General features: G+C 39.8%; 1 protein-coding gene across 1 annotated transcript; it reads right to left on the bottom strand.

Moving 5' to 3' along the window:
- Positions 1-1,938: 1,938 nt before the first annotated feature.
- KLB (klotho beta) lies at positions 1,939-22,124 on the bottom strand. Its single transcript, XM_075024606.1, has 6 exons — positions 21,938-22,124; positions 21,182-21,906; positions 12,315-12,822; positions 7,350-7,618; positions 4,609-5,752; positions 1,939-2,806 (listed from the first exon to the last, which is right to left on the bottom strand). Exons 1-6 carry the CDS (start codon positions 22,020-22,022, stop codon positions 2,445-2,447), a joined length of 3,093 nt encoding a protein of 1,030 aa, XP_074880707.1. The 5' UTR covers positions 22,023-22,124; the 3' UTR covers positions 1,939-2,444.
- Positions 22,125-22,747: the final 623 nt, after the last annotated feature.

Raw genomic sequence — 22,747 nt, 5'->3', positions numbered from 1 at the left:
TGCGATGACAGAATGTAGAGTAAAAACAAAACTGGAATTGGTAGAACCAGATTTGTAAGACCATTTAAACTAAATACAGAGATAGAAGAAGTAGTCTGAAAGTACAATACCTTAGCTATATTGCTCCATTAAGAAAACCAAGGGCTTGATTTCAAGAGTTCAGGCAGAGCTTATTGCTGACTTTAGCGGTTTGTGTCATCTGGGGAGATAGCTCTGTTTTTTCTTGGTTACTAATCTTGCCATGTGGCAATATCTAATGGGGATGTTGTGCTATTTCTGCACTATGATAGAAATCACACTGTCACTTGTTACATTGTTTCGAAAAAAGGTTCACAGGAAATACTGGGGTAGTGCAGAAGGTAGTTGGCAGCAAGTGGCTGAAGCTTAATGTTCAGGAAAGCATCTATGCATGCCTAAGAAATTCAGAAAACTGCCCAAAGCACCTGCTTGCACAATTCTGAGTTCAACAGGGGTGTGCGGTACTACTGTCTCTAATCCTGGGAAAGTAGTGGTACTAAACTGCAGCCATGGAAGTTGTACATGGCCTGCTTAACATTTTTATAATAAGTTCGTGTGCTGTTCAAATCGTGCAGAGAAGGGAGTGTTCCAAAATTCTCCGTGCTCCCACAGTGCACATGGAATTCAAGAGGAGTTCCCCTGTAGTATGCTTCAGTGTGATTCCACGGTTGCTGTGAGTGGTAACTAGTCAGTGTCTTTGGGTGGTGGAAGGATGTACACACCTCGAACAGTTGTGGTGGTATAACATTTTCTAGTGGAAAATGGGCCAGAGTCCCTCATCATTTTACTGCTACTTATCTTCTGAATTAATGAACCTTCTGTGATGTTGACCAATACTTGAAATATAATGGAGAAATAGTCTCATAGATCTATGGACTGAGACTCGAGGTTGGGTCAAGTATTGGGAGTTTGGGGTTGCCAATTGCTCATATCCTCAGAGTGGCACTTCCACAAAGTTTCCAGTATGTAAGTGGCCATAATACTTCATCATTTACGTTATTGTTTACTTTATCATAATACATTATCATTTACCTTGTGTTTGATGCTATCTTGTGTGTTCAGATGCAGTTGGAAAAGACAATGTGTTTATATGCCTCGTCTTCAGAGGTGCTGGGGTACAGATAAAGTGCGTGTATCTGTTTTGGGGTCCTTAAGACTGAGGTAACTAGCTTCTAGTAGGAACAGGTTGGGGGTTTCACTGTGTCTTGAAAATGGTACTATGTGCTGGAAAGGAAGGTTGTGGAGGGAGGCAGTAGGAATTTAACTGATGGCTCTTTCTGCCCCTCATTCCACTCCTAGAGCAGCTTCTCTACCCCTCTCCAGAGGTGTGGGGTACCTGCATGGGGAGTGATGATCTGATGCAATGACCAAAAAGGCTGGCCAGTGTGAATTTTAAATGGTGCAGTTCATGGGGAAAACCTGTTGAGTTCATTTTGAGATGACCAAAACCAGACCAAGGGAAACCTCTGGGTTTGGTCCCTGAGAAGTTTAAATGAGAAAAGAGATTCATTTATCCTTTAAGACTATTACGCCTGGGTTGGTAGCTTTTGTTTAATGCAGCAATAGCAATAAACTCTTACGGTTTTATCCCACCCATGGCTTGCATTGGCATTTGACCAGAGCTAAGATGATAATGTGTATTTATTTCTATGAAAAAGTGCAATTTAGAATTATATTCATCACTCTCTAGAGTGGATTAATAGTTACTATTTATTTCGATGTTCTCCGCTAGTAAAAATTTTTATGACTGCCTCATTTTGGAGATGAAAAATAGTGTTTGTATATTATTTTGACTTGTCTCCTATGGGTCCAGTTACATTTGCTTAAAAGCATTTGATGTCTACTTCACCCAATATGTAAGAGATATGGGTATGTTTGTCGATAATGGAGTTAACTTGGATTTGTTCTTTAGATGTGTTTTCAGAAGCTGGCCCAGGACACTTCATTCTTGGTGGTGTACTTAGTTGAAAGTTTGTGGGTTTTAGTAACACTTTTATTTGTAAACCCTAACAACTGCAGTTTCATGCTCAGCAACACTCATAACATGAATATACATCACAGGATGCTTTGGTCCAGAGGTTCATAGAAAAGTGCATATTAGTTCTCGCAGCTTAATATCTCTTTTCAAGTCACACTGTTTGAAAGGTTATTCCAAGGCACAGGAGAGTCATAAAATATTCTTTTAACTAGAGTAATTTATCTTCTTCTATGTACAGTAGGTGGATAAAAGTAATTTGACCAGAAACGAATGTCGTCATAGCTCTTCTTCCTGTGCATATGATTACTTCGTGGTTTTGAACTAAATGCTTGGTATGTATAACTGGAGTGACTCACATAGTGCTTTTCTACAGTTGTCTGATCTGCATCATCCTCTGTAGAATGCAAACAGCAATGGATCTCACTGAAAGTGGGCTTGTGCCCCCTTTTTAAAATGAAACACAGATGCACTGGCTCCTTTTTGCCTTAAAACGTTTTCTTCTTTTTCTTTTGTGAAAAACAATAATGGTTAAAAGCAAGATGAGGGTAGAGAAAAGGCAGCAGGCAAAAAATATTAATGGCTTTTTCTGAGAAACGAACAAGCAGAAGCTACACTGCTTTTCTTGGTTGGAGGGATTGCAGACTGAATAGTCAGCAGGAAAGCCGTTGTTGCTTATCAGGTTATTGTAAAATTTTATTGAAGGCTTTCCTTTTGAATCCGAAGTGAAGAATCCAAATCTGGGCTTAGATTTTTCTTCAGTCAGCTTAAATGCATAGTAGCCTTTAATCTTGACTTTATCAATATAGTATGCTGGGAAGGGAAAAAAAACCAAAACAATTCAAATGTTAATAAAACCTTGTATGACATGCAAACTTTCTGGTAATGAGTTCAGATTTCAAATGATTAATCCATCAATTAAAAAACTGTAATTGCATCATAAAATATTTACTTACAGCTTCTAATAATACTTAGCTGTCTTAAGTAGAAATAGTGCATCATTGTTTTTAAAAAAAAATTAGAAATTGGGAATTTTCTGGACCTCCACTGTGAAAGCTGGATTTGAACAGGGTTTGAGCTGGGAAGAGCCAGATGCTGCTCTTTACTGAACCCAGCTGTGATGACTCAAGGGGAGCAGCCACTCACCTGTGCCATGAGAGGAGCTTTCTGAAAATGCCTGCCCTGCTCCAAACCCAGCTGTTCAGCCCTGCAGTGTGCATGACTGTATGTTACACCGCTGCACCCAAGTGTTGGGTGAAGACACTTCAATGAAATCATAAATAGCTGTCCTTGGTGAGTAAACTTCTCTCCAATTCATGTGTAAGCAGAGAGCATAGTTCGGGATGTGACCCAGATTAAGCAAGAACATTGTAAATTGGGGGGATCTTTCTGTGAGTACTATGAAGTGTCATGTTATCTGAAAATTAAAATGGGAATACCACAATGAAGGGCCCTTTAAACAACCTTTTCCTTTAATAACTTATTTCCTTTAATAACTTACTGTTCTTTTGTTTGCAGTGTGAAATTAGAGTGGAAAATAGATCAGCAAATGCTCATTAGTCTTATAGTAATTGAGAAAGAGCTAAGCACTGGAGGGGGAATGCTCTGTTTCTTGTTAGTATCCAAAAGTAATCTGAAGCCATGCTTAGCCATGAGTAAGACCTGTCTCATTTTTTACGTAGCTAGCTCCTAGAGAGGAGAAACCAGGATACATAGGCTATGTTTGGGGACAGGTGCCTCAGAAGAGCTTGTAGATGTGCCATGTCCTGTTCAGGGCACTTCCTAGTGCTCACCAATAGGGAATAGTGAGTGCAGGGATGTATTGTATGCCTTGTTTTGGCTGTATGATTCAGGTACCAAGGCCCTTCTGGTATCCTGTGGCGCTCTGCTTTCTGTTTAAGGTTTGGTTGCAGGAAGAGGGGTGGGAGGAATGAGGTCCCTGCAGCATTTCTCATATAATAAGCTATTGCTGAAGATGATTGCCTTGAACATTTTTGTCCTCTACCTACATAACTGTTATTAATTCTCTAAAGTGAAGAACTAGATTTCTGTAGGTGCCCAGGAGAAAGCAAGTAGTGGAACAGGAACTAGAGTTTGACTCTCCCTTCAACAGCAGCTCCTTAAAAATCCGGTGACCTGCTGTATTTCTTCTGTATGTCCCTCCAGGTCTCCTTGGACTTGGTTGTGCTTTCCTGTCCAATGACTCTAGTTCAGCAAGCAAGGAAGGAGGCTCCGGCCTTTTTTTGTAGACTAGGAATTAAGAGTTGTCTCTTGAGAGTTGTTGGTCTGAAGTGCCATCTCCTACTAACTTCTGAATACCTACTCTGCTGTATACGCATGCCCAGATGGCTTCTCACATAGTTTAAATGGGAAGCAGCCGTAGCTGCGTTTCACGTGAGGGGCTTGATGTCATTGCTTTGTGTTGTATCTGCCCTGAGTGTGACTGCAGATTCAGGCCCCTCAGGGGACTGAATGCTGATGTTCAGTTGCTGCATCTCAACGAGAGCTGCTTGCTCTGTCTAGGGCAAGTCTTAGCTGCTTGGGAATGCTTAAGGAATGCCTGGGTCTGTGCCACGGAAATGGCTCTGGGGAACTTAAATCTATCATATACTCACCTTTTAAAACCTCTTGTATGTATTTTCCCAAGTAATAATTTCGAAGTTCATCGTTGTCTAAGGACTGGTCATCTATTCCATTTGCTGTGATGTAAATATCGATGTCACCGTAGGTTTTTTTAATCCACCCGAGAACTTTGCGCATTCCCCAAGGCACCACTGCCAAACGAGAAGGGGAGCTCAGGCAGGTGATATCCTGCAGAAATTGAATGTCACGATCAAATTCATACTGGCTCCCATTCTGAGGTTCATGAATCACAAATCTGGTGGTGAAATGATTCAGTGCGTAAAAGTCAGCTGCACCTTTGACAAGCTGCTTTTCCTTGCTTGTGAAAGATGGCAATGAAGAGTATGAGAGGCCTTTTCTATTTTTAAAGCCAATGTATTCCCTCATAGTAGCTGGATAGTCCCCAGTTTTAAATATGGGATCGGCAAACCAGCCTATTTCAAACTGAAGAAACCTGTTGGCAGCTTTTGAATGAGATTCAAAGTAGGGGTTGGCAGGCTCAGCCCAGTCTGAATGCAGGGACAGGGACACTTTGCCATACTGAAAGGAACGGTACTGCTCATCGTATATTCTCCAGGCCATGGCATGTGCTATTAATAAATTGTGTGCTGCCTGATATGTGTCATTACTGCTCCTATTGTAGACATCGCTTAGCCGGTTAGGCTCGTTTATTGTAATCCAAAGTTTAACCAAGTCACCAAGTTCCCGAAAACATAAAGCTGCGTAGTCTTGAAAAGCATAGGCAGTAGACTGGTTCAACCATCCTCCTGTCTGCAGCAAAGGACCCGGCAGGCCCAGGTAGGCGTGAGTTGGATAATATAAGGTGACCATGGATTGAACATTGAGTTTCAGTACTTCGCTAATCACGCATCTGTAATACCTAAGAACTTGCCTGTTGACTACTGACAAATCTCCATTGGGTAAAATTAGTGACCAGTCAAGTGCAAATCTGTAATGGGTGACTTTCATTTTTTCCAGGAGGTCAAGTTGCTTTTTAATACTGACAAAATCTGTGCACTGTGCTGGTCGGGTTTTTAGTTTCACCCCTTTAACTTTGTGCAGGAGCCCATCTCCTGTGATGTTCCAGAGGTACAGGCTAGAATCACAGAACTGCGGTGAGGAAGCCATGGATTCTGCCTGTGAAAATAAAAATGGTATGTTACAATGGGATTTAATTAAATGAAAGCCTGCTCATAGTCTGCATTTCTGCCTGTGTTTGGCTGTAGGATGAGTGCTGGATGTCAGGAGGTCCTGCTTAGTTGCTCTGAGGGGAAGAGAATAACCGACTCACCTGTATGGGCTTTGTCTGTGTAGTGGTCAGCATCTTACCCGTTCTGTTCCTTCATCTACAGAAAACTTTAAAATTGCACTCTCTATTCAGCTACACACTGGCATTTGCCCTGCCACCAGCCTGTACGACATATATTTTCACACACATCTCCCAGATGAAGTTCACTCTGTGGTCATGCAAACAGCAGTTCTCACGCAGCTGGCAGGAGAGCAGGGTGGTAAGAACAAGCACCAGGGGGTATACGAGGCAGGCACAGATTATTTTGGCACCGCTGCTGAGATCAACCTTGTGAAACTGTGGCATAGTGTTCCCTGGTCTTACTGATAGTCCTTCTGCCTATGCAAATATTTGACATAATCAGCTTGTAGCATTTAGTTCTATCTTTACTATCTCCTACTAGTTAACAAGGTTCTGTATAGCACATGATTTTTTCTTCTATTCCAGTTTTTTAAAATACTTCTTGTAGGATTTGGAATACAATATAGTGAACTTTAAAATATTTGGATTAAATCTGATTATTTTTTTTTGAGAAAATGGGCTTTTCCATGCTGTATATTAACAAAGCATACAGAAGCTTTACTTTTTTTACTATGGTTGTCTGTGAATAGATTAAATTACAGAGTTTTGTTATTTTTTGAGGCTGATGTTGGTCATTGGACTATCTTTCTGTATGCAATGACAAAAAGAGTATCCCAACACTGGCTATACGTACGGTTAGCTTATCTACCACATTTAAAGTAGAAATAGGTGCTGTACGAACCAGTTTGGAAAAAAGGTGGTATGTTGTGTTTTCAAATGTGAGCTCAGATGGTAAAAGGTGTATGTGCTGATGTTGGTTATCTTTGCCTGTGGTATAAGTCTTTTTAAAGAATGGCTTGTTGCCTACTTGTCTTAAGTGGCACTCAGGCTCAACCCAGGAATCTGTTTCTGCCTTGTTCAGTAGCTTTAGATGAGACCTCAAGCCTGCAGGTAGCTCTGCTGCCACCAGCGTAACCACCTTGTCCCTGCCCTGTGCCACCCTCTCTGTTGCACTGTCGCAGGCATCCCTATGGTCACACTGCAAACTGGATTGGGAAACTCCCCTGGTTGAAAAATAACCCAGGAACAATCGTTTGGGGTCAACTTCTTGGTCTGAAATTCCCTAATCTGATCTGCCACATGGAGATGCAAGCAGAGGGAAGGCGAGGGAGGGCCAGCCAGCCGTGGAAGGGCTCCTACAGCGGGGTCTGCTGCTGCAGGAGTACCCAGCACTCTGCAATTAGCTCACGCCAAAACCTGTAAAGTACATAAAACTGAACCTATGCAATTATGGCTAGGTTTAACTTCTGTTTGCAGTGTGCATTGAGATTCCTGAACGCAGGGTGCCATACACAGTCATTTATTCACAAAGTAAAGTTGTTGATAGCTCTGCCTCCAGCGGTCTTCCCAATATTTTACACTTACCTTGAGAACAGACTCAGTGATACCCCAGGAGAAGTCACAGGAGAACTGAGCTTGCAAGCTTGGGGTAGACTCCCTTGGGAAGAAGCCATTTTCTCGTATGATTTGTTTATAATAAAGTGCAGATGACTTGGGAATCCTTTCCTTTTTTTCACTTTTGAAATCTACATAAAATAATCCACGCCTGATGTTGTAAGCATGTTGCCATTCAAAGCCATCAAGGAGTGACCAGGCTGTGTAACCAAACACATCTATGTTGTCGTATTTAATAGCTGTGTAAGAGAAAGTAACATCCATGAGTCTTATATTTAGAACTCTAACATATATAAGGGACATTTATAAGAAAGGTCTATTCACTTTGAAAATCTTGAGGGTTTTCTCAACACTCATAGGGTTGTTGGCCCATTGTAATTCATTGTAAAACTGTGACAGACATTATATATCTAAGTCTTTATTCATTAAAAGAATATGTACATCACTAGTTCCTTAAGAAATTAAATTACTGTAGTATGCTTTATTTCTGCTCTGACCAAACATGTAATATTATGCCACATCCAGATTTTAAGTTGCATTTGATGATTTGTAAGTAATATATGCCAATAAAATTAGAGAATCTTGACTAAAAATTAAGGGTGCGACAGTTGATCTAGTTTATGACTTTGTATTTGTCATGAAGCTAAAACTCTCTACCTTTATTTGAAAGATCTCTGCAATCTCTAACATTTAGGAATGTCTATTCAGCTTCTAAATTGAAAAATGAGATGTGTTGTTATGGGACATGTTATGACTTTAGAAGAAGCTGGGTTGATCAACCCAGAGACTGAAGTGCTTGATTTATTCACAGAATGGGTGCAGTGCGTGTGTTTTTTCAGGCAATCTTAATGTCCCTCCACCTTGCAAAGGAGTATACATAAAATCTTTTACATATTTGAGAAAGGTGACAAAATTACTGCTTTCTTGGACGTGGAACCCGATTCACCAGGAGGGGCAGCAGAACTTCCAGAGCAGCTTCTCGCTGGACACCAGGTAAAACCTGCATTTGTTACCTATTTACAGTGTGTGCCAGCTGGCAGCCTGGACAAAAAAGTCCAAACCCCATGGTCAGTCATGTTAGCTGCCTGTTGCCAGCTTTAAGATAGGAAATAATGCAGAATAACTCTTCATGTTAGCCATATAAGAGCTGGAATATCAAGAGCAAAGCAGTGACCAAGTGGGGTTACTGAGGATTTTGACACAGGCAGAATGACAGCCATATTTTACCTGTAGTCCACTGAGAGTAAGCCAAGGGATAAAGATGAAGTAGTCTGATTTAAAGCTCTATTTTTGCCCAACATTGCTTCGCCTTATTTTCTCAGGACGTTTCACTTTGCATAATTTTGTATTTCCACTGAACTTCTTTGTGTTAGTCACACCATGCTGCAACTTCAGCAGGAGGCAGTTTTGTACAGTACTTGTATTCATGCAGCAGAGTAACAAGGTATCCAGCAGTACTGTCAGAGTCCGGCATGGTATTTTACTAGCTGCTGGATGACCAAATCATAAAGCCCAAGAGCTTGTAATGTAAGTGTATGAGAGGCTGATAGACAAGGCCAGAATACTGGTAAGGATGTGAGGGAATGTAGCAAAGCAATACAATGGCAAGTATTTTTCAAGAAAAATAACTTCTAAATATTAGGGAAGCCGTGGGAGAAAGTAGAAAAATGTTTGCAAATATCAATTGCAAAACACAGAGCTGGAGAATGATGTAGAGGACAAAGAGATAGGCCAGAAGGGCCTTCTAAGTAAAGATGAGTACTTCATGTCTGCAGTAAGGAAGGTTGAACAAATGGAAGTAGACATATAGGGACAGCATAAGTGACAACTGAGGAAAAATATTTTTTTCTAGAAGCACACTGAATGGATGGGAGCTAAGTTTAATTGTCAAAGCAAAAGAAGCTGTGGTACTCAGGATAGTGCATGCCTAGATGAGAATTTTTGGCTGTTTAAATGGGTAGCGCTATTTTATGTATATTTTGTGGTAAGAAGAATTAATAGTTAGGCAGGTGAAAGGTAGAGATCCTGTGGGTCAGCGTGAGAGTATGTTTGTAGCATTGCCTGCAGTGGCAGTGAAAGGAGAGGGCAGAAACACAAGTCAGGATCCTCACTGAATGTTAGAGTGGGGATGAGAAAATCCTCCCAAAAACCAAGGGGATGGCTGAGGGCAGGAACAAGGGGCTGAAGGTAGAAGAGGTCAGGGGTTAATTAAGCTCCCTGTGTCACCAGAGGTGACACCCACAGAAGGAAATCTCAAGGCATTTCTGTATCTGCTACAGGTGGAGCCTTGGAGTCCTTCTGCAGAAGTAATAGTTTCAGCATTGACAGGTGTATGCATGCCACTAAGAAGCTGTAGTTTCAATTGCATCCTTGTATCATAATTGAGGTCAGTTCATTGCAATGGTAATGTTATACATCACATATTTTCATGACTCACAGTGCCATGAGTTACAGACATACAGCGTAAAGTTTACAGCACTCTCCTTGAACACACACACACAAGAGTATAGCTCCCTGTAGGCTGTTACATGCTATCTTAACAGCCACCATGCCATTGCAATTTGGCCTGTATAAATGATGTTTTGAGGTTAACATGATGTAGTTGATTTTGCTGCGAACAGCAAATTTATACTTGACTTCTCTGTAAGTGAAAATAGGTTCCACGTAGTATTCATGATCAGACAAATTAAGGTTTGCTTCACAAAAAATGCATTAGTTATGCATACTGTATTTTGAGGCAGAGGTTGAAGTATCTGCATACGTGAAAACATAGATGACAATTCTTGAGAAGTAGCTATTGGTTGAACATTGACCAAGTATTCAGAAGCGTGAATCCATGGACAGTTATTGCAGCCAGGTCTGCTGCAGAGGATTAAAAAAATTCAACACACTATGGATTTTCTTATGTATGTGTCCAGAAATCTACCTGTTCCACACCTCCAAATCCAGGCCTGCATCTAGACTTTCCTACTGTGTCACTGCAGTATTTAAAATATCATAAGCCAAATACTGGAATGTAACCTCCTCAAAATGTGGAAAAGACAGGATCTATCTGGGTGATTCAATGATTGGGACGAGGGGATCGAGTGCACCCTCAGTAAGTTTGCAGATGACCCCAAGCTGGGCAGGAGTGTTGATCTGCCTGAGGGTAGGGAGGCTCTACAGAGGGATCTGGACAGGCTGGATCGATGGGCTGAGGCCAATTGTATGAACTTCAACAAGGCCAAGTGCCGGGTCCTGCACTTGGGTCACAACAACCCCATGCGGCGCTACAGGGTTGGGGAAGAGTGGCTGGAAAGCTGCCCGGCAGAGAAAGACCTGGGGGTGCTGGCTGACAGCCGGCTGAATATGAGCCAGCAGTGTGTGTGCCCAGGTGGCCAAGAAGGCCAACGGCATCCTGGCCTGTATCAGAAATAGTGTGGCCAGCAGGAGCAGGGAGGTGGTTGTTCCCCTGTACTGGGCACTGGTGAGGCCGCACCTCGAGTCCTGTGTTCAGTTTTGGGCCCCTCACTACAGGAAAGACATGGAGGTGCTGGAGTTCATCCAGAGAAGGGCAACCAAGTTGGTGAGGGGCCTGGAGCACAAGTCTTATGAGGAGCGGCTGAGGGAGCTGGGGCTGTTTAGTCTGGAGAAGAGGAGGCTGAGGGGAGACCTTATCGCTCTCTACAACTGCCTGAAGGGGGGTTGTAGTGAGGTGGGTGCTGGTCTCTTCTGTCAGGTGGCTGGATATAGGACAAGAGGAAATGGCCTCAAGTTGAGGCAAGGGAGATTTAGGTTAGATATTAGGAAAAAATTTTTTACCGAGAGGGTTGTCAGACATTGGAACAGGCTGCCCAGGGAAGTGGCTGAGTCACCATCCCTGGAGGTATTTAGAAGGCATGTAGATGTGGCACTTAAGGACATGGTTTAGCGGTGGACTTGGCAGCATTAGGTTTACGGTTGGACTCGATGATCTTAAAGGCCTTCTCCAACCTAAATGATTCCATGATTCTATGAGTCCGTATCGCACAGTTGCACTATGTGAAGTTTACAATTTGAACCAACTTTCAATATATCTCAATAATCTTCATTTGGAGCTTAATTACGTTTGTTGGTGATACAGTGTTTCCTGACTTGGTGTCAGAGTAAATGATTACTTGTGCTTTCCCTTTTCTGAGGATAAGAAAGGTTTTGTAAAGGGATCTGAGCCATTCCGTCACTGCAGTGTGGCATCAGCAGTGGGACAGCCTGCTGGGAGCATGGCTCTCAGGACCAGCAGCTGTCCCTCTCCCAGCACCAAACCTACAAACTGGGTGATGGGGAAGAGAAATACTGATTTTGCAGAGGCTTTAGGTTCTAACAGCATTTATATTCCATATGAAATTAAATCTTTTGCCTTCAGAGAGCACCCCTGTACACTTTATGAACAGCAAATACCAAGATTAAAAGTGTGTCTTTAAAACATATTTTCCATTTGGTGTGCAATAATCCTGAAGAATGATTGCCCTTCTCCTGCTGATTTCCTTCGCACATTTTATGTTGGAGTAGGACCCCAACATGGCAATGACAGTCTGTAGTCACTGTCTTGTTTCCCTGCTGACACGGTACGTACCTGCACAACAGTTTTACAGTTGGGCTGCCAGCAGTGAAAAGTGATATCCAATAGATTTGTTTTTATTAATTTCTGCCTCAGTTTTGCACTTATTTAGTTTTAAAATAAAACACAGATGTTGGACTTCAGCTTCCTGGGACAGGGACTATGTTTTTTCTGTGTTTGTACAATACCTAGCACCAGTAGATCCTGATCCATGACTTGTATTCATGCAGTATAAATAATTAATAATTAACTTAGTTGCCATTATCTCTTTAAAAAAAAAAATTAAACCATTACAGAACTAAATATCAAAAGATCTTAAAAAGCTCTCTGAAAACCCAACAACTAACTTGTGTACAAACCTTGTAAAACCTTATTAATGAAGTTTTTCATCATGTAGATGGCTGTGGTGTCATCTGTTTTCACATGGCTGTCAGTGAACCAGCCATTCTCTGCAATCAAGATTCGAGGACTGTTGTATTCCAGTTTAATCCAGTTCAGTACTTCCCTCAAATTGAGTGACAAATTTTGTCCCATTTTTGGTAGAGTGTTTGGAGGTTTAAAGTTATTAGGACCAAAGGAAAATGCAAAGAAGTCAGCTGTACCCTTTATGTAGTTTTTCTCATCCTCAGTAAAGCGTGGCAAAAATGAGAATTCATTTTTCAGTTCTTCTGGATAATCACCGTCCCCATGGATGGGTTTAGCAAACCATCCGAGTACTCTGTCCATAGACTGCTGACATTTAGAAATGTCCAAAGCATCTTCTGACTTGTTAGGTTCAATCCAGTGGGATCCCAATACTATGGACATCATCCCCTTCTGATACGGTTGAAACTGTTTTTTGTAGTTATGCCAAACTTTTGCATGAGCCTGATGAGAGAAAAATAGCATTAAATTGTAACTCTGTAATAAATCTGTGTGCATCAGCAGCTAGACAGGTAGGTAGCTGCATCTGATTCACTGCAGACTTCTATGGAAATATTAACAAACATTTAAGGTGTGCTAATTACCCTGCACAGGTGTAATGGGCAATTACTGTTATACTGCAAGGTACCTCAAGATGATGGTAATGCTCAGTATCTCATGTGGGCTGTTCCTATGACACATTAGGGCTGTGGCTCTTTGCCTTTTAACATAGGTCTGAATTTCACAAGAGATCCCAGCAGGGATGTGAGTAGCTGTTAAATGGACACTTTGGGACTAAACAGCTGTTAATGGTGGGATCTGAACTGTGTGATCTAGATAGTTCCATCTAGGTCTGTCTTTGTCAAGCAGTGATTGCTGGTATGGTTAAAATATTAAACAATCTTTACAATTGTTCCATAAATTATGCATCTCAAATGATGTTTCCTTTGTCAGTGTTGGCTCTTTGCTATTAACTGCTTTGTGCTATGGGGGTTACCTGGATTTACTCTGATCAAACTGTGTCCACCCCATCCCTTTTCTTGGGATACACTTCATTTGTTTTAGTTTGGCCTAATCATATGAGTAAATGTTCAACTTTTGATGTTTGCACAGTCCCTAAATGTAAAAACTTGCAGAAAGGACCCAGTGGCAAAGTTTGAACCCAAATGTCAAGTTTCACGGTTCCGTGTGAGAATTTTGATCCAGGATTTTAGTTAATTTCTTCTTTGAAGCCACTATAATAATAATTTTTCTGACAGTACATGCAACAGCACAGAATGAGGCTTATTCATTTTAAGTAGAGAGCAACAACACTTTGGTTTTAAAAGGAAATTTGGCAGCAGTATCTCATAAGATCTATTGGGTATGGCATGTTTTATTACTCATAATCGGCTGAATATTGACTGGCCTAGGACAGACAGAAGTTTTGCTATTCATGGTAGTGACAATGAAAGCATACCTTGTATCACATATTAATTCCATTTTTTCTGATTATCATCATGTTTTAGAAAGCTTAACATTGTCACACACCAGAATTACCATCAAATGTCATGTTGTTAATTACTTAAATAAGAGAATACAGCAGTCAAAATTTACAGACAAAAAAAAGGAATACAAGCGAGACTGAGGAACCACTAGCATTGTCAAAGTCCCATAGGAAAAGGGGAGAGCTAGGGTGTCAGAGAAGGGTGACTCTGGATTGCAGCATGAATTACACCAGAGGATCTGACACAGGGGAGGGGAGCTGACCTCTCCCAGCTGAGCAGTTGTCAAGTAACTCAGGGTTTACCTTATTCCTGAAGTGTGACTTTATACTCTTAAACTGGAAAGAAAATAACTGTTTGCACCCAGAAAAAACATGGAGAAGCATTGTGAAACACTTCAGAGTGCCGAGTTAGACTGACATCATTACCAAGCCAAACAGCATTGCTTACCTTTTGACAATAATTTCAGTTAATTTATCTAGAAATACACAGCCTTGACAGTTTAAAAAAACAAAAGACCTGATGTCAGGTAGATATTTGGTTAAGCTAGGGAGTACCAAAGAATTACAGTCTGTGAAATTTTGTGTATCAGTTGTTTATGGTTTCTAAGGTCATGCTCGTAACATTTGTTCAAGGTCTGTCTTTGAAAACACTGATAAAGTAACATTAACCTTTGAAATGCAGGTTCTGTAGCTGAAAAGGGAAATCAGCAAAACTGTACTCATGAGGCAAATTGGAAGATACAATTAAAATACTATAAAAAAAGATTACTTACCAGTCTCATCAGAAAATTTAAGTGGCCAGTGCCATCTCCTCAGTTACCCTCACTGTCCTCTCCCAAAGGTCTAGCCTGGGGTGGGTGTTGGGGCCAGGCTTGCTTTGTTCTCTGCCTCTAGTGATTTCTCACCTGGTTGGTATTTTTTTTTTTTTCCAGACACAGGCTACTAACACCACTGTTTAATCAAAGGTATATAGTTGTGTTGGCTTAACAAGAAAAACCCTGCTGAGGGCAGCTGTATTACGCACAGTGCCAAGTAGCATGACAATAGCACCAGGTAGATCTTAGCAATTACACATTTCCAGGTGAAGTGGAGAAAGATGGCTTTGCCAAAACCCAACTAATTGGAATGCAATATTGACATATAAAAGACAATCAGGGACAACTCATTGTATTCATATGCATCTTCAGGAGGTTGATTAGAAGAAAGTAAAGTTACTATTAAAAATACAAAAATACTGTCTATAGTAGAGAATACAGCCACAGGTATAATTCTACAGGAGTAGACCTCAAGTGAAAATAAGTACATTTAATATGAGTCAAGATCCCCATACACCAATTCATATGTGTCACTTGATGTCTCTTAATTCTGAAGGTTAACTGTATTGAAAAAAAAGGTCACTCTCTGTAGTAAGGGTTTTTACAGACTTAGTAGAGACAATAGTATTTGCTTGCCTATAATTCTGTTTTGAGTTGTTAATTATCTCTAAAGCAGCTTAACATTCTCAGATGGAAGATGTTCACTAAGTGCAAACTATTGTTGATGGAATCAACAATACATAATTTGTTTTGTAAGACCACATACGAAACAAACATCAATTTAAAAGCTGTAACATACATTGAATTGGCTATTTTGAGTAATCTTGACTAATCTTTTTTCAGTTAGAGTTTAATCCCTAATCTTTCACTTTCCTTGTTAGATCAAGGACAAATGTCAAGGCTAAGTACACAGTGAAAGCAGGATCAATATTGTGTATTTATTCTAGATACATATGACATTAATTTCAGCATATTTTCCTGGTATTAATACAGAAATTATTCCATAGACTTGAAAGTCATAGAAAGTGCTAAGTGAGTTAGTATTAACCATGTAAAAAGGCTAGATAAGTCAATTTAATAAAATCAAGACAACAGTATTGTTCTTCTCTCTTCTTGAAATATTCTCATACCCCTTCAGACTCTAATCCTGTAATTTATCATGTCCATACACAAATAGCTTACTATTCAAAGATCAATACTTTCAAATTCTTAAGACATCTTGAAGTCAAGCAATTTTCCTTGAATGTCTCAGCAATGAGCACACAAAACAATGTCAGGGGTATATGGAGTTATTTTAGTGTGCTAGAGAGCAAGAACATTTAGGAAAACTAGAATTTAAAAAATGCTAATAAAATGATTCTGGCTTTGTGTTTGGTTGGTTTTTAAAACATGAAGAGCTACAATACAGAGTCTGATGATGATGGTGTTAAACATCACTTTAGAAGAACGGTAGGTGTGTGTGGCTTATTTGGAGAATATATTTCAGTTCAAGGCCCTTTTGGTCTGTGGTAAAGATGTCACGTAGTCAGTAGAGCTAAAGCCCTTATTTTGCAAACTGACTCTGAAGCTCAATCCTTGTGAAGAAAAAAAGGGCTCTTGAGATGTACGCAACTAAATTTCTAAGAGCATGGTTTGAAGGACTAAGGCTTTAATATCAAATTTGTTGTATGCTAACCATCTTGCATCTGGATTGTGTTTTTCCTGGTGATTTCCAAGAAGTGTAAGAACGCTAACCTGAAAACAACAAATCATACAAAAAAAGTGTGAATCAGTGCTGAATTTTGCATCATCATTGATGGCTACTACGGTTTGAAAAATATTCCAGCAAAGACATTTACAAGCACAGTCAATTCTGCTGTCCACCCTAGAGCTGTACTTCATGGACACAGATTTCCCTCCTCGTATAAGAAATACGGGCACTGCTGTAGCTTCATCTTTCTAGATCCTGAGGAAAGGAGGCCTCTTTGGAGGAAGGGAAGAAAGGGTTGGATGTAGAGATAAGAATTATTCACCATTCATTCAGGAGAAATTTTTTTTAAGGAGAATGAATTATGGGACTTCTCTGGGACATGCTTATCCAAAGATCCCAAAGGCAGCAGTGTCTACAAAGAGATCCTAGCACAGTGAGAGCTACCAAAGAGCTGGGAGTAATGCAGCTGGACACAGAGATGAACCTGATCTGTAATGGATCTGTATGGAGACACCATATTTGAAAGGGAATTTATTGCCTTTTACCAGGAGGCGATATGAAGGTGTGTCCATGAAGAAAATTTTTAGGGAGATCTTATTCTGATAGTTTTCTCCTGGGCTTTTTAGCCAGATGAAAAGGGGTGTGAATGATCTTTAACAGGAAAAAAAAAAAGGCCCTTTCTGCCTGTTACATAGCAAAGACAGAAGTCTCCGGAGGGCACTGATAGAGAGGACGAAAAGAAGACAGCTTGGACTGCAGTTTGTGATCTTTACAGACCTCAATCTAAATATAAAAGAGCATAACTAGATCCAGAGAAAATGGTAATAATATATCAGGTATGTATCTCATTTAGCTACAGCCACAATGATTCATCTGCTTTATACTTCCTTGCTTCTTGTCAGATTTATTTACTGTTAAATCAAAGAAATCCATCTAATTTTTCTGTGTGCAGTTTTTTTCTTCTCTGCACCAGTACGACAGCTGCCTCAGGAGCAAGCTCATAGTTTTTGTATCTTCTTTGATGTGTCTTTCAAGTGTCGCATGGCAAGTTACATGTTATCATTAGCTGTTTTCTGATGTTGCTTTTGTGAAGTACATTCTCCTTTAATGAAGAAAGGAGATGATACACTTTTGATGTCTACTCTCCATCTGGTATAAGATTCCACATGCTCCTCGTGTTACTGGTAATGATCATAAAATTGAACCGAGATTTATCTAAGTGAACCCCTTAGCAATTTATAATTGACAAGTGTCAAACTTCAAATTTCCTATTCATTTCCATGGAAGTAGTATCAGGTCTTTTAAAATGATCAGTGGCAATTATTACTCTCTGTGTATGAATAGCATACATAGTAACATGCAAATATGGTTTTTAAATTGAAATTTTGAGTTCTTCTGTGGGTTATTTTCCCCACATGGATCGCAGCCGTTGCTTCCATGTTCACCAGCCCCCTTTATGGGTCTTGAATAGCAAGACCCATGTAAAAGGCAGGACTGTAAGTAGATGTATCTATCTGAGGCATTCCCTTAAAAGGATGCAAGGCACAGAAGGAAAGCACAGGTACTAGGTGATACAGCACCTGCAAGGCCTTGTGCCAACCAACACCATAGGGCTCTGGGGCTTGATGAAAACGGATCAATGCTACTTTTGTTGAAAAGCTTTAATAAGATCATTATCTACCTAATGACCTACCTGCAGTCATTCATGGAAGCAGATAATTTTTTAATCAGTTCTAAAATGCATGGACTTTTTCCTTATGCTAGCCAATTATTTGAAATTTAAGATGCTGGATTTCTTTAGCCTACTAAAATTGATGGTTTAAGAGGAATTACTTCAACCCTCTTCCAGAGATGCAAAAATCTCCCACAACTTTCAAGCTGTTGTTACAATAAAATAATCCAAAGTCCAAAAGAGCAGAGGTTTATGGTTTGTTATATTGTTTTTGTGATTCTATGAAACTTAGCTTCAGTTTATGATTGATATATCACATAAAAGCACTCCTTTATATAAAGGGTGGTTAGTTTTCACAACACCACAACAACAACAGTGCACTGGTAAATGAAACTAAAAGTAGGACTCATGAGAGAGCCTCATTTATGGTTTATCCAAAGGTACTACAAAAAGGCTTAAGAATGATTATTCAGCAATTTGCTATGTAACAGTGATGGCCAGATTAGTTTCTTTTGACCACTACAGACCTGTTTTTCCTGCTCAGCGTATTTCATGGGTGGACCTGCTAATGTACACAGTGTGGCATGGAGAATAATATTGTCTTTCAACAGCCTGTCCAAAAATGATGCCCTGACCTGGATAAGAATGTGGCTCCTCCTAAAGTTGCTGGCATAAATGCGAATCTTTTCAACATCTTTAACAGGCTTTGCTTCACACTGCCAAAACCTGACATTTTTGTTGATCTCTTATTTTTGGGAGGACATTTTTGGTTTGCAGTGCTAAATTAGAAGGTAGCCATAATACAGTGTCTGAGAAATGGATTTGCCTATACCAGTCCTGAAATAAAAAGCCATGTGAAATGTCTTTAAAGAGAGATTCTTATAACATTCCTTGCCTCTCAAAGGAGAGACATTTCACAACACACGAATCCTCATTATGCATCAATGCATTATATTATTGTCAACAATACTAAATAAACTGAAAATTTAGATACCCACAAAAATCTTAGAGAAAGATTCTGGCTAGTTAGCTTGAAACATACAATACCACCTGTGACTTCTGTGGAATGACTGGCTTTAATTACATTTTATTAAGAAAAAAATTAATTTTTATATATATATGAGTGTACTCATGTCGACTGGCTCCTTAAGAGCTTCCATTCCACCTCTAACCCCAAACATCAAACTCCAGTTCCTCAAATACATTGCTACAAATATGACATTCTTCATAAAGACCTAAGATCTTCAGAAATTTTATAGTGCCACAGGAGAGAACTGCTAATACATTAGGTAATGTTCATGGCGCTGTAAGAAAGATACAACATGAAAAGAATTTCTGCCCCAAAATAATAAAAAACTAGTTAATGGATTGTGTGTTGCTGAAAGTCTCACTAAGGCTTTCATTTAAGTGATTGATTTTATACTCAGATTCACAGACTTTAAAGCTAGAATGAACTATTAGATCAAATCTGAGATTTAAATAATATTGACTGAGGAACTTAGGTCACTTAGTAATTTGTATATCAGACCCAGCTGTGCTTGGCTTCCTGGAACTCTTCAGCAGAGGCGCTGCTCCCTATGTGGTGTGTGCTGCTTACACGGATTTTAGAGAGTGGGAAAATGCAGAGACTGCCTAGCTGGTACCCCAGATTTGATTGTACCTCTCAGAAATGCAGGCAAGCAATGCCACAAATTTACATTGTATCTTTTATGTGTATTATATCAAATATATTTTATATAGCACTTGAAAATAAAAAGAATGATTGAGCATCAGTTCTCTTTGAGATGCTTCACAAATCTCTATAGTGAAATCATTGTTGTGCTAAGTCTGAAATCAATGACTCAGGATGTTTGATGACTTTTCTATGTGTAAAACTTCTACTGACTGCAGTGTGAATTCTCTGAAAAAGAAGGCTCTGCGGGTTCAAGCCCAGAAGCAAATACAAGAAATAGAAATGGTCAGTTGCAGAATATTTTTAACTACTCTGGCAATTAATTTTTTCTCACATGCATACTTCTTTCTGTAGGACAAATATATTCAGATTTATTTGTTCATTATATTTCTAATGTATGGTAGGTAGTAGAAAAATTCTCTTCGTGACAGCTAGGAATAGTTTGAGCAGGGGGAATTATACTAGCTGCTCTATCAAACAGAAAGAGGACAGTGACCTGCTCTGTAAAGTACTTTGAGCACTACAGGTGAAAAAAATGCTGTTATTGATATTGTTAATTCTTATCTTAAACTGCTGTTATTGGAAATTGTTTTAAATTATAGCAAGAGAAAATAAGAATATAAGCTCCTATGCATAGGAACTAGCTACTCTATAGAATTAAATTAATCATCTATCAGAGGAGATGCTGTAAACTCTAATGCTGTTGAGAATGCCATGAACAATGTTTGCACTTTTTCCTTAAAAAATATGACCCACTTCAGACTTCTCTTTTTGTCTTTCCCAAAGAAAGAGTACCATGAACTTAGGACGCAGTACTGCAGCTGTTGAAGCTATCGATCATGGGATCAAGCCTTTTGGATGTGTAATTCTGTAGAAGACAGCTGCTAAATAAGACTGACATAAAAATTAAAATGCTGAAAACTTCACGGAAATAATGTAATTTTGAAACTCTCAAATACTGAAAAGGATATTTGTTTTCTTCCAAACCCAAGAACTGCTGACCTTGCTAGTTTAGCAATAAACATTTTGCAATATGATCTTACTAAGCTACAACTAATATTTATATATACATACTCTATTGCTAGTAGAATTGATCCAATATGCAAATGCAAATAAATTTCATTTTAAACTAATAGGATAGTCATTTCAGTGTAGCCGAATGAATGGTCATGTCACTGTGTTTAACTAAGTGGAAAGAATAAAGAAGGAAAATCATGCTCTTTAATAGTCAGATTTTGTAGGCAAAACCTAATTTAAATAAAATAATAAACAAACACTTTAAAACAAGTAATTACTGAGTCAGCTGTTGTGACAACAACAATAAAATCAACATCAGGAAATAAAAAAAACCCTGCCTTAGCTAAGGGTTATTTCTTGGTGTTTTCACATTCCTTAATTATTTTTTTAAACATTGATTACATGATTGATTCCTCCCATAATTTCCCATGGCAGTGCAAGATCAGTTTGTAAAAATCTTACTATACTGTACCTTGATCAAATTGTGTCCTACAGAGTAGACGGTTGCTATTTTCCCTCTTTCTCCAGGAGCATGAATACCTGTGCCATACCCATGCCAAGCAACTAAATACGGATTGTGGATTGTAATCCAATACTTAACACGATCCCCAAAGGTCTGGAAGCAAAAGGTGGCATAGTCATTGAAGATATCAATTACTGATTCGTTTTTCCATCCCCCATATTTTTCTTGCAGCATCAAGGGCAGGTCCCAGTGGTACAGTGTAACCACGGGGTCCATATTTCTGTAGAGCAAAGAGTCAATAAGGGTGTTATAATACTGGAGTCCTTTTTCATTGGGAGCTGCTACCACTCCAGTAGGAAAAAGCCTTGACCATGAAATTGAAAACTGGTAAAATGTAACTCCCAAAAAATCCAGAGCAGACAAATCTTTGTCCAACAAGGTGTAACTGTCACTGGAGGCGTCTGTGCTGTCAGCATCCCTGAACTCCGAGTGGACGAAGCGGTCCCAGATGGAGGAGCCTTTCCCGTCCTTCCTCCAGCTGCCTTCCACCTGGAAAGCCCCCGTCCCTATACCCCAGAGAAACTCTTTGGGGAAAGTGTCATACAAAAACACCTGTGTTTCACTCACGGGGCTGAAGTGGGGGTCCTTCCTCCACACAGATCTTCCTTCTCCAGCAAACCCAGTAACTATCCTTATGAAGACTAATGTCCAAAAAGCAACAAATCTCTCCAGTCGTTGGCCACACATTATGCCGGTTTATAGTGCCAGTGTTAAAAGTCAGATTTCTTGCACTGATGCTGAAAAAAATCCATTCATTCACTGGAGTCCCCGCTGTGCAGACTGTCTTCATTTGCCACTAACTGCTGGAGTGTCTTATCAAAGCTTCACTAAAAGCTTGTGATCGTAAAAGCCCTGTCAATGATTAGCCTGAACTGTGAGACCTAGAACAGGTCAGAGAACAGCGTAATTTTTAGGGAGGTGGCCTCTGTATGACCACCGAGACATCTAGCTGGTTTCTTACTGCAGGAAAATAGGTTGCCAAAACAATATAAATGCTAGTAATGAATTTATTTAAAGCTCGGTGATTCGGATGGGAGAATATAGGTGACAGAGGGTGCTAAGAAGCTATCACATCCTTTTTTCCTCACGCAGCTGTATTTTGAGGAAACATGGCAGAAATATAATTCAGACTACGTAGTCTCCAATTAAAAGGTGATTTACCCTGTCTGTGTAATTGGATGGCTGGAAGGGCAGTGTGTCATTCCTCAGTCCTGCCCTGCTCAAACATCCTACTTCTGCTGAAAAATTCTCCCTGGACTCATGGGAAATGCTGTTGTGGATAAGAGACATAAGCACATCTCACTAACTATAAAAACACAAAGCAAGTCAATATTTCTTTCAAACACATGCAACTGTTTTTCTATCCTATATAAAAGTCTGCTGTACAGCACTATGTACAGCAGCAGTACAAAATTAACAGGGGTCTGTTCCAGCTCTTAAGCAATTTCTCTGGATTTCTTCAAATAAACACAATTAGCAAAGATAAGTAGCCCCCAAAAATGTTATTTCAGTATT

This window comes from Buteo buteo, chromosome 1 (assembly GCF_964188355.1).
Source record: "Buteo buteo chromosome 1, bButBut1.hap1.1, whole genome shotgun sequence".
NCBI lineage: Eukaryota > Metazoa > Chordata > Aves > Accipitriformes > Accipitridae > Buteo > Buteo buteo.
The sequence above is the reverse complement of the archived record's forward strand: the minus strand, read 5'-3'. Positions and strand labels throughout refer to the sequence as shown.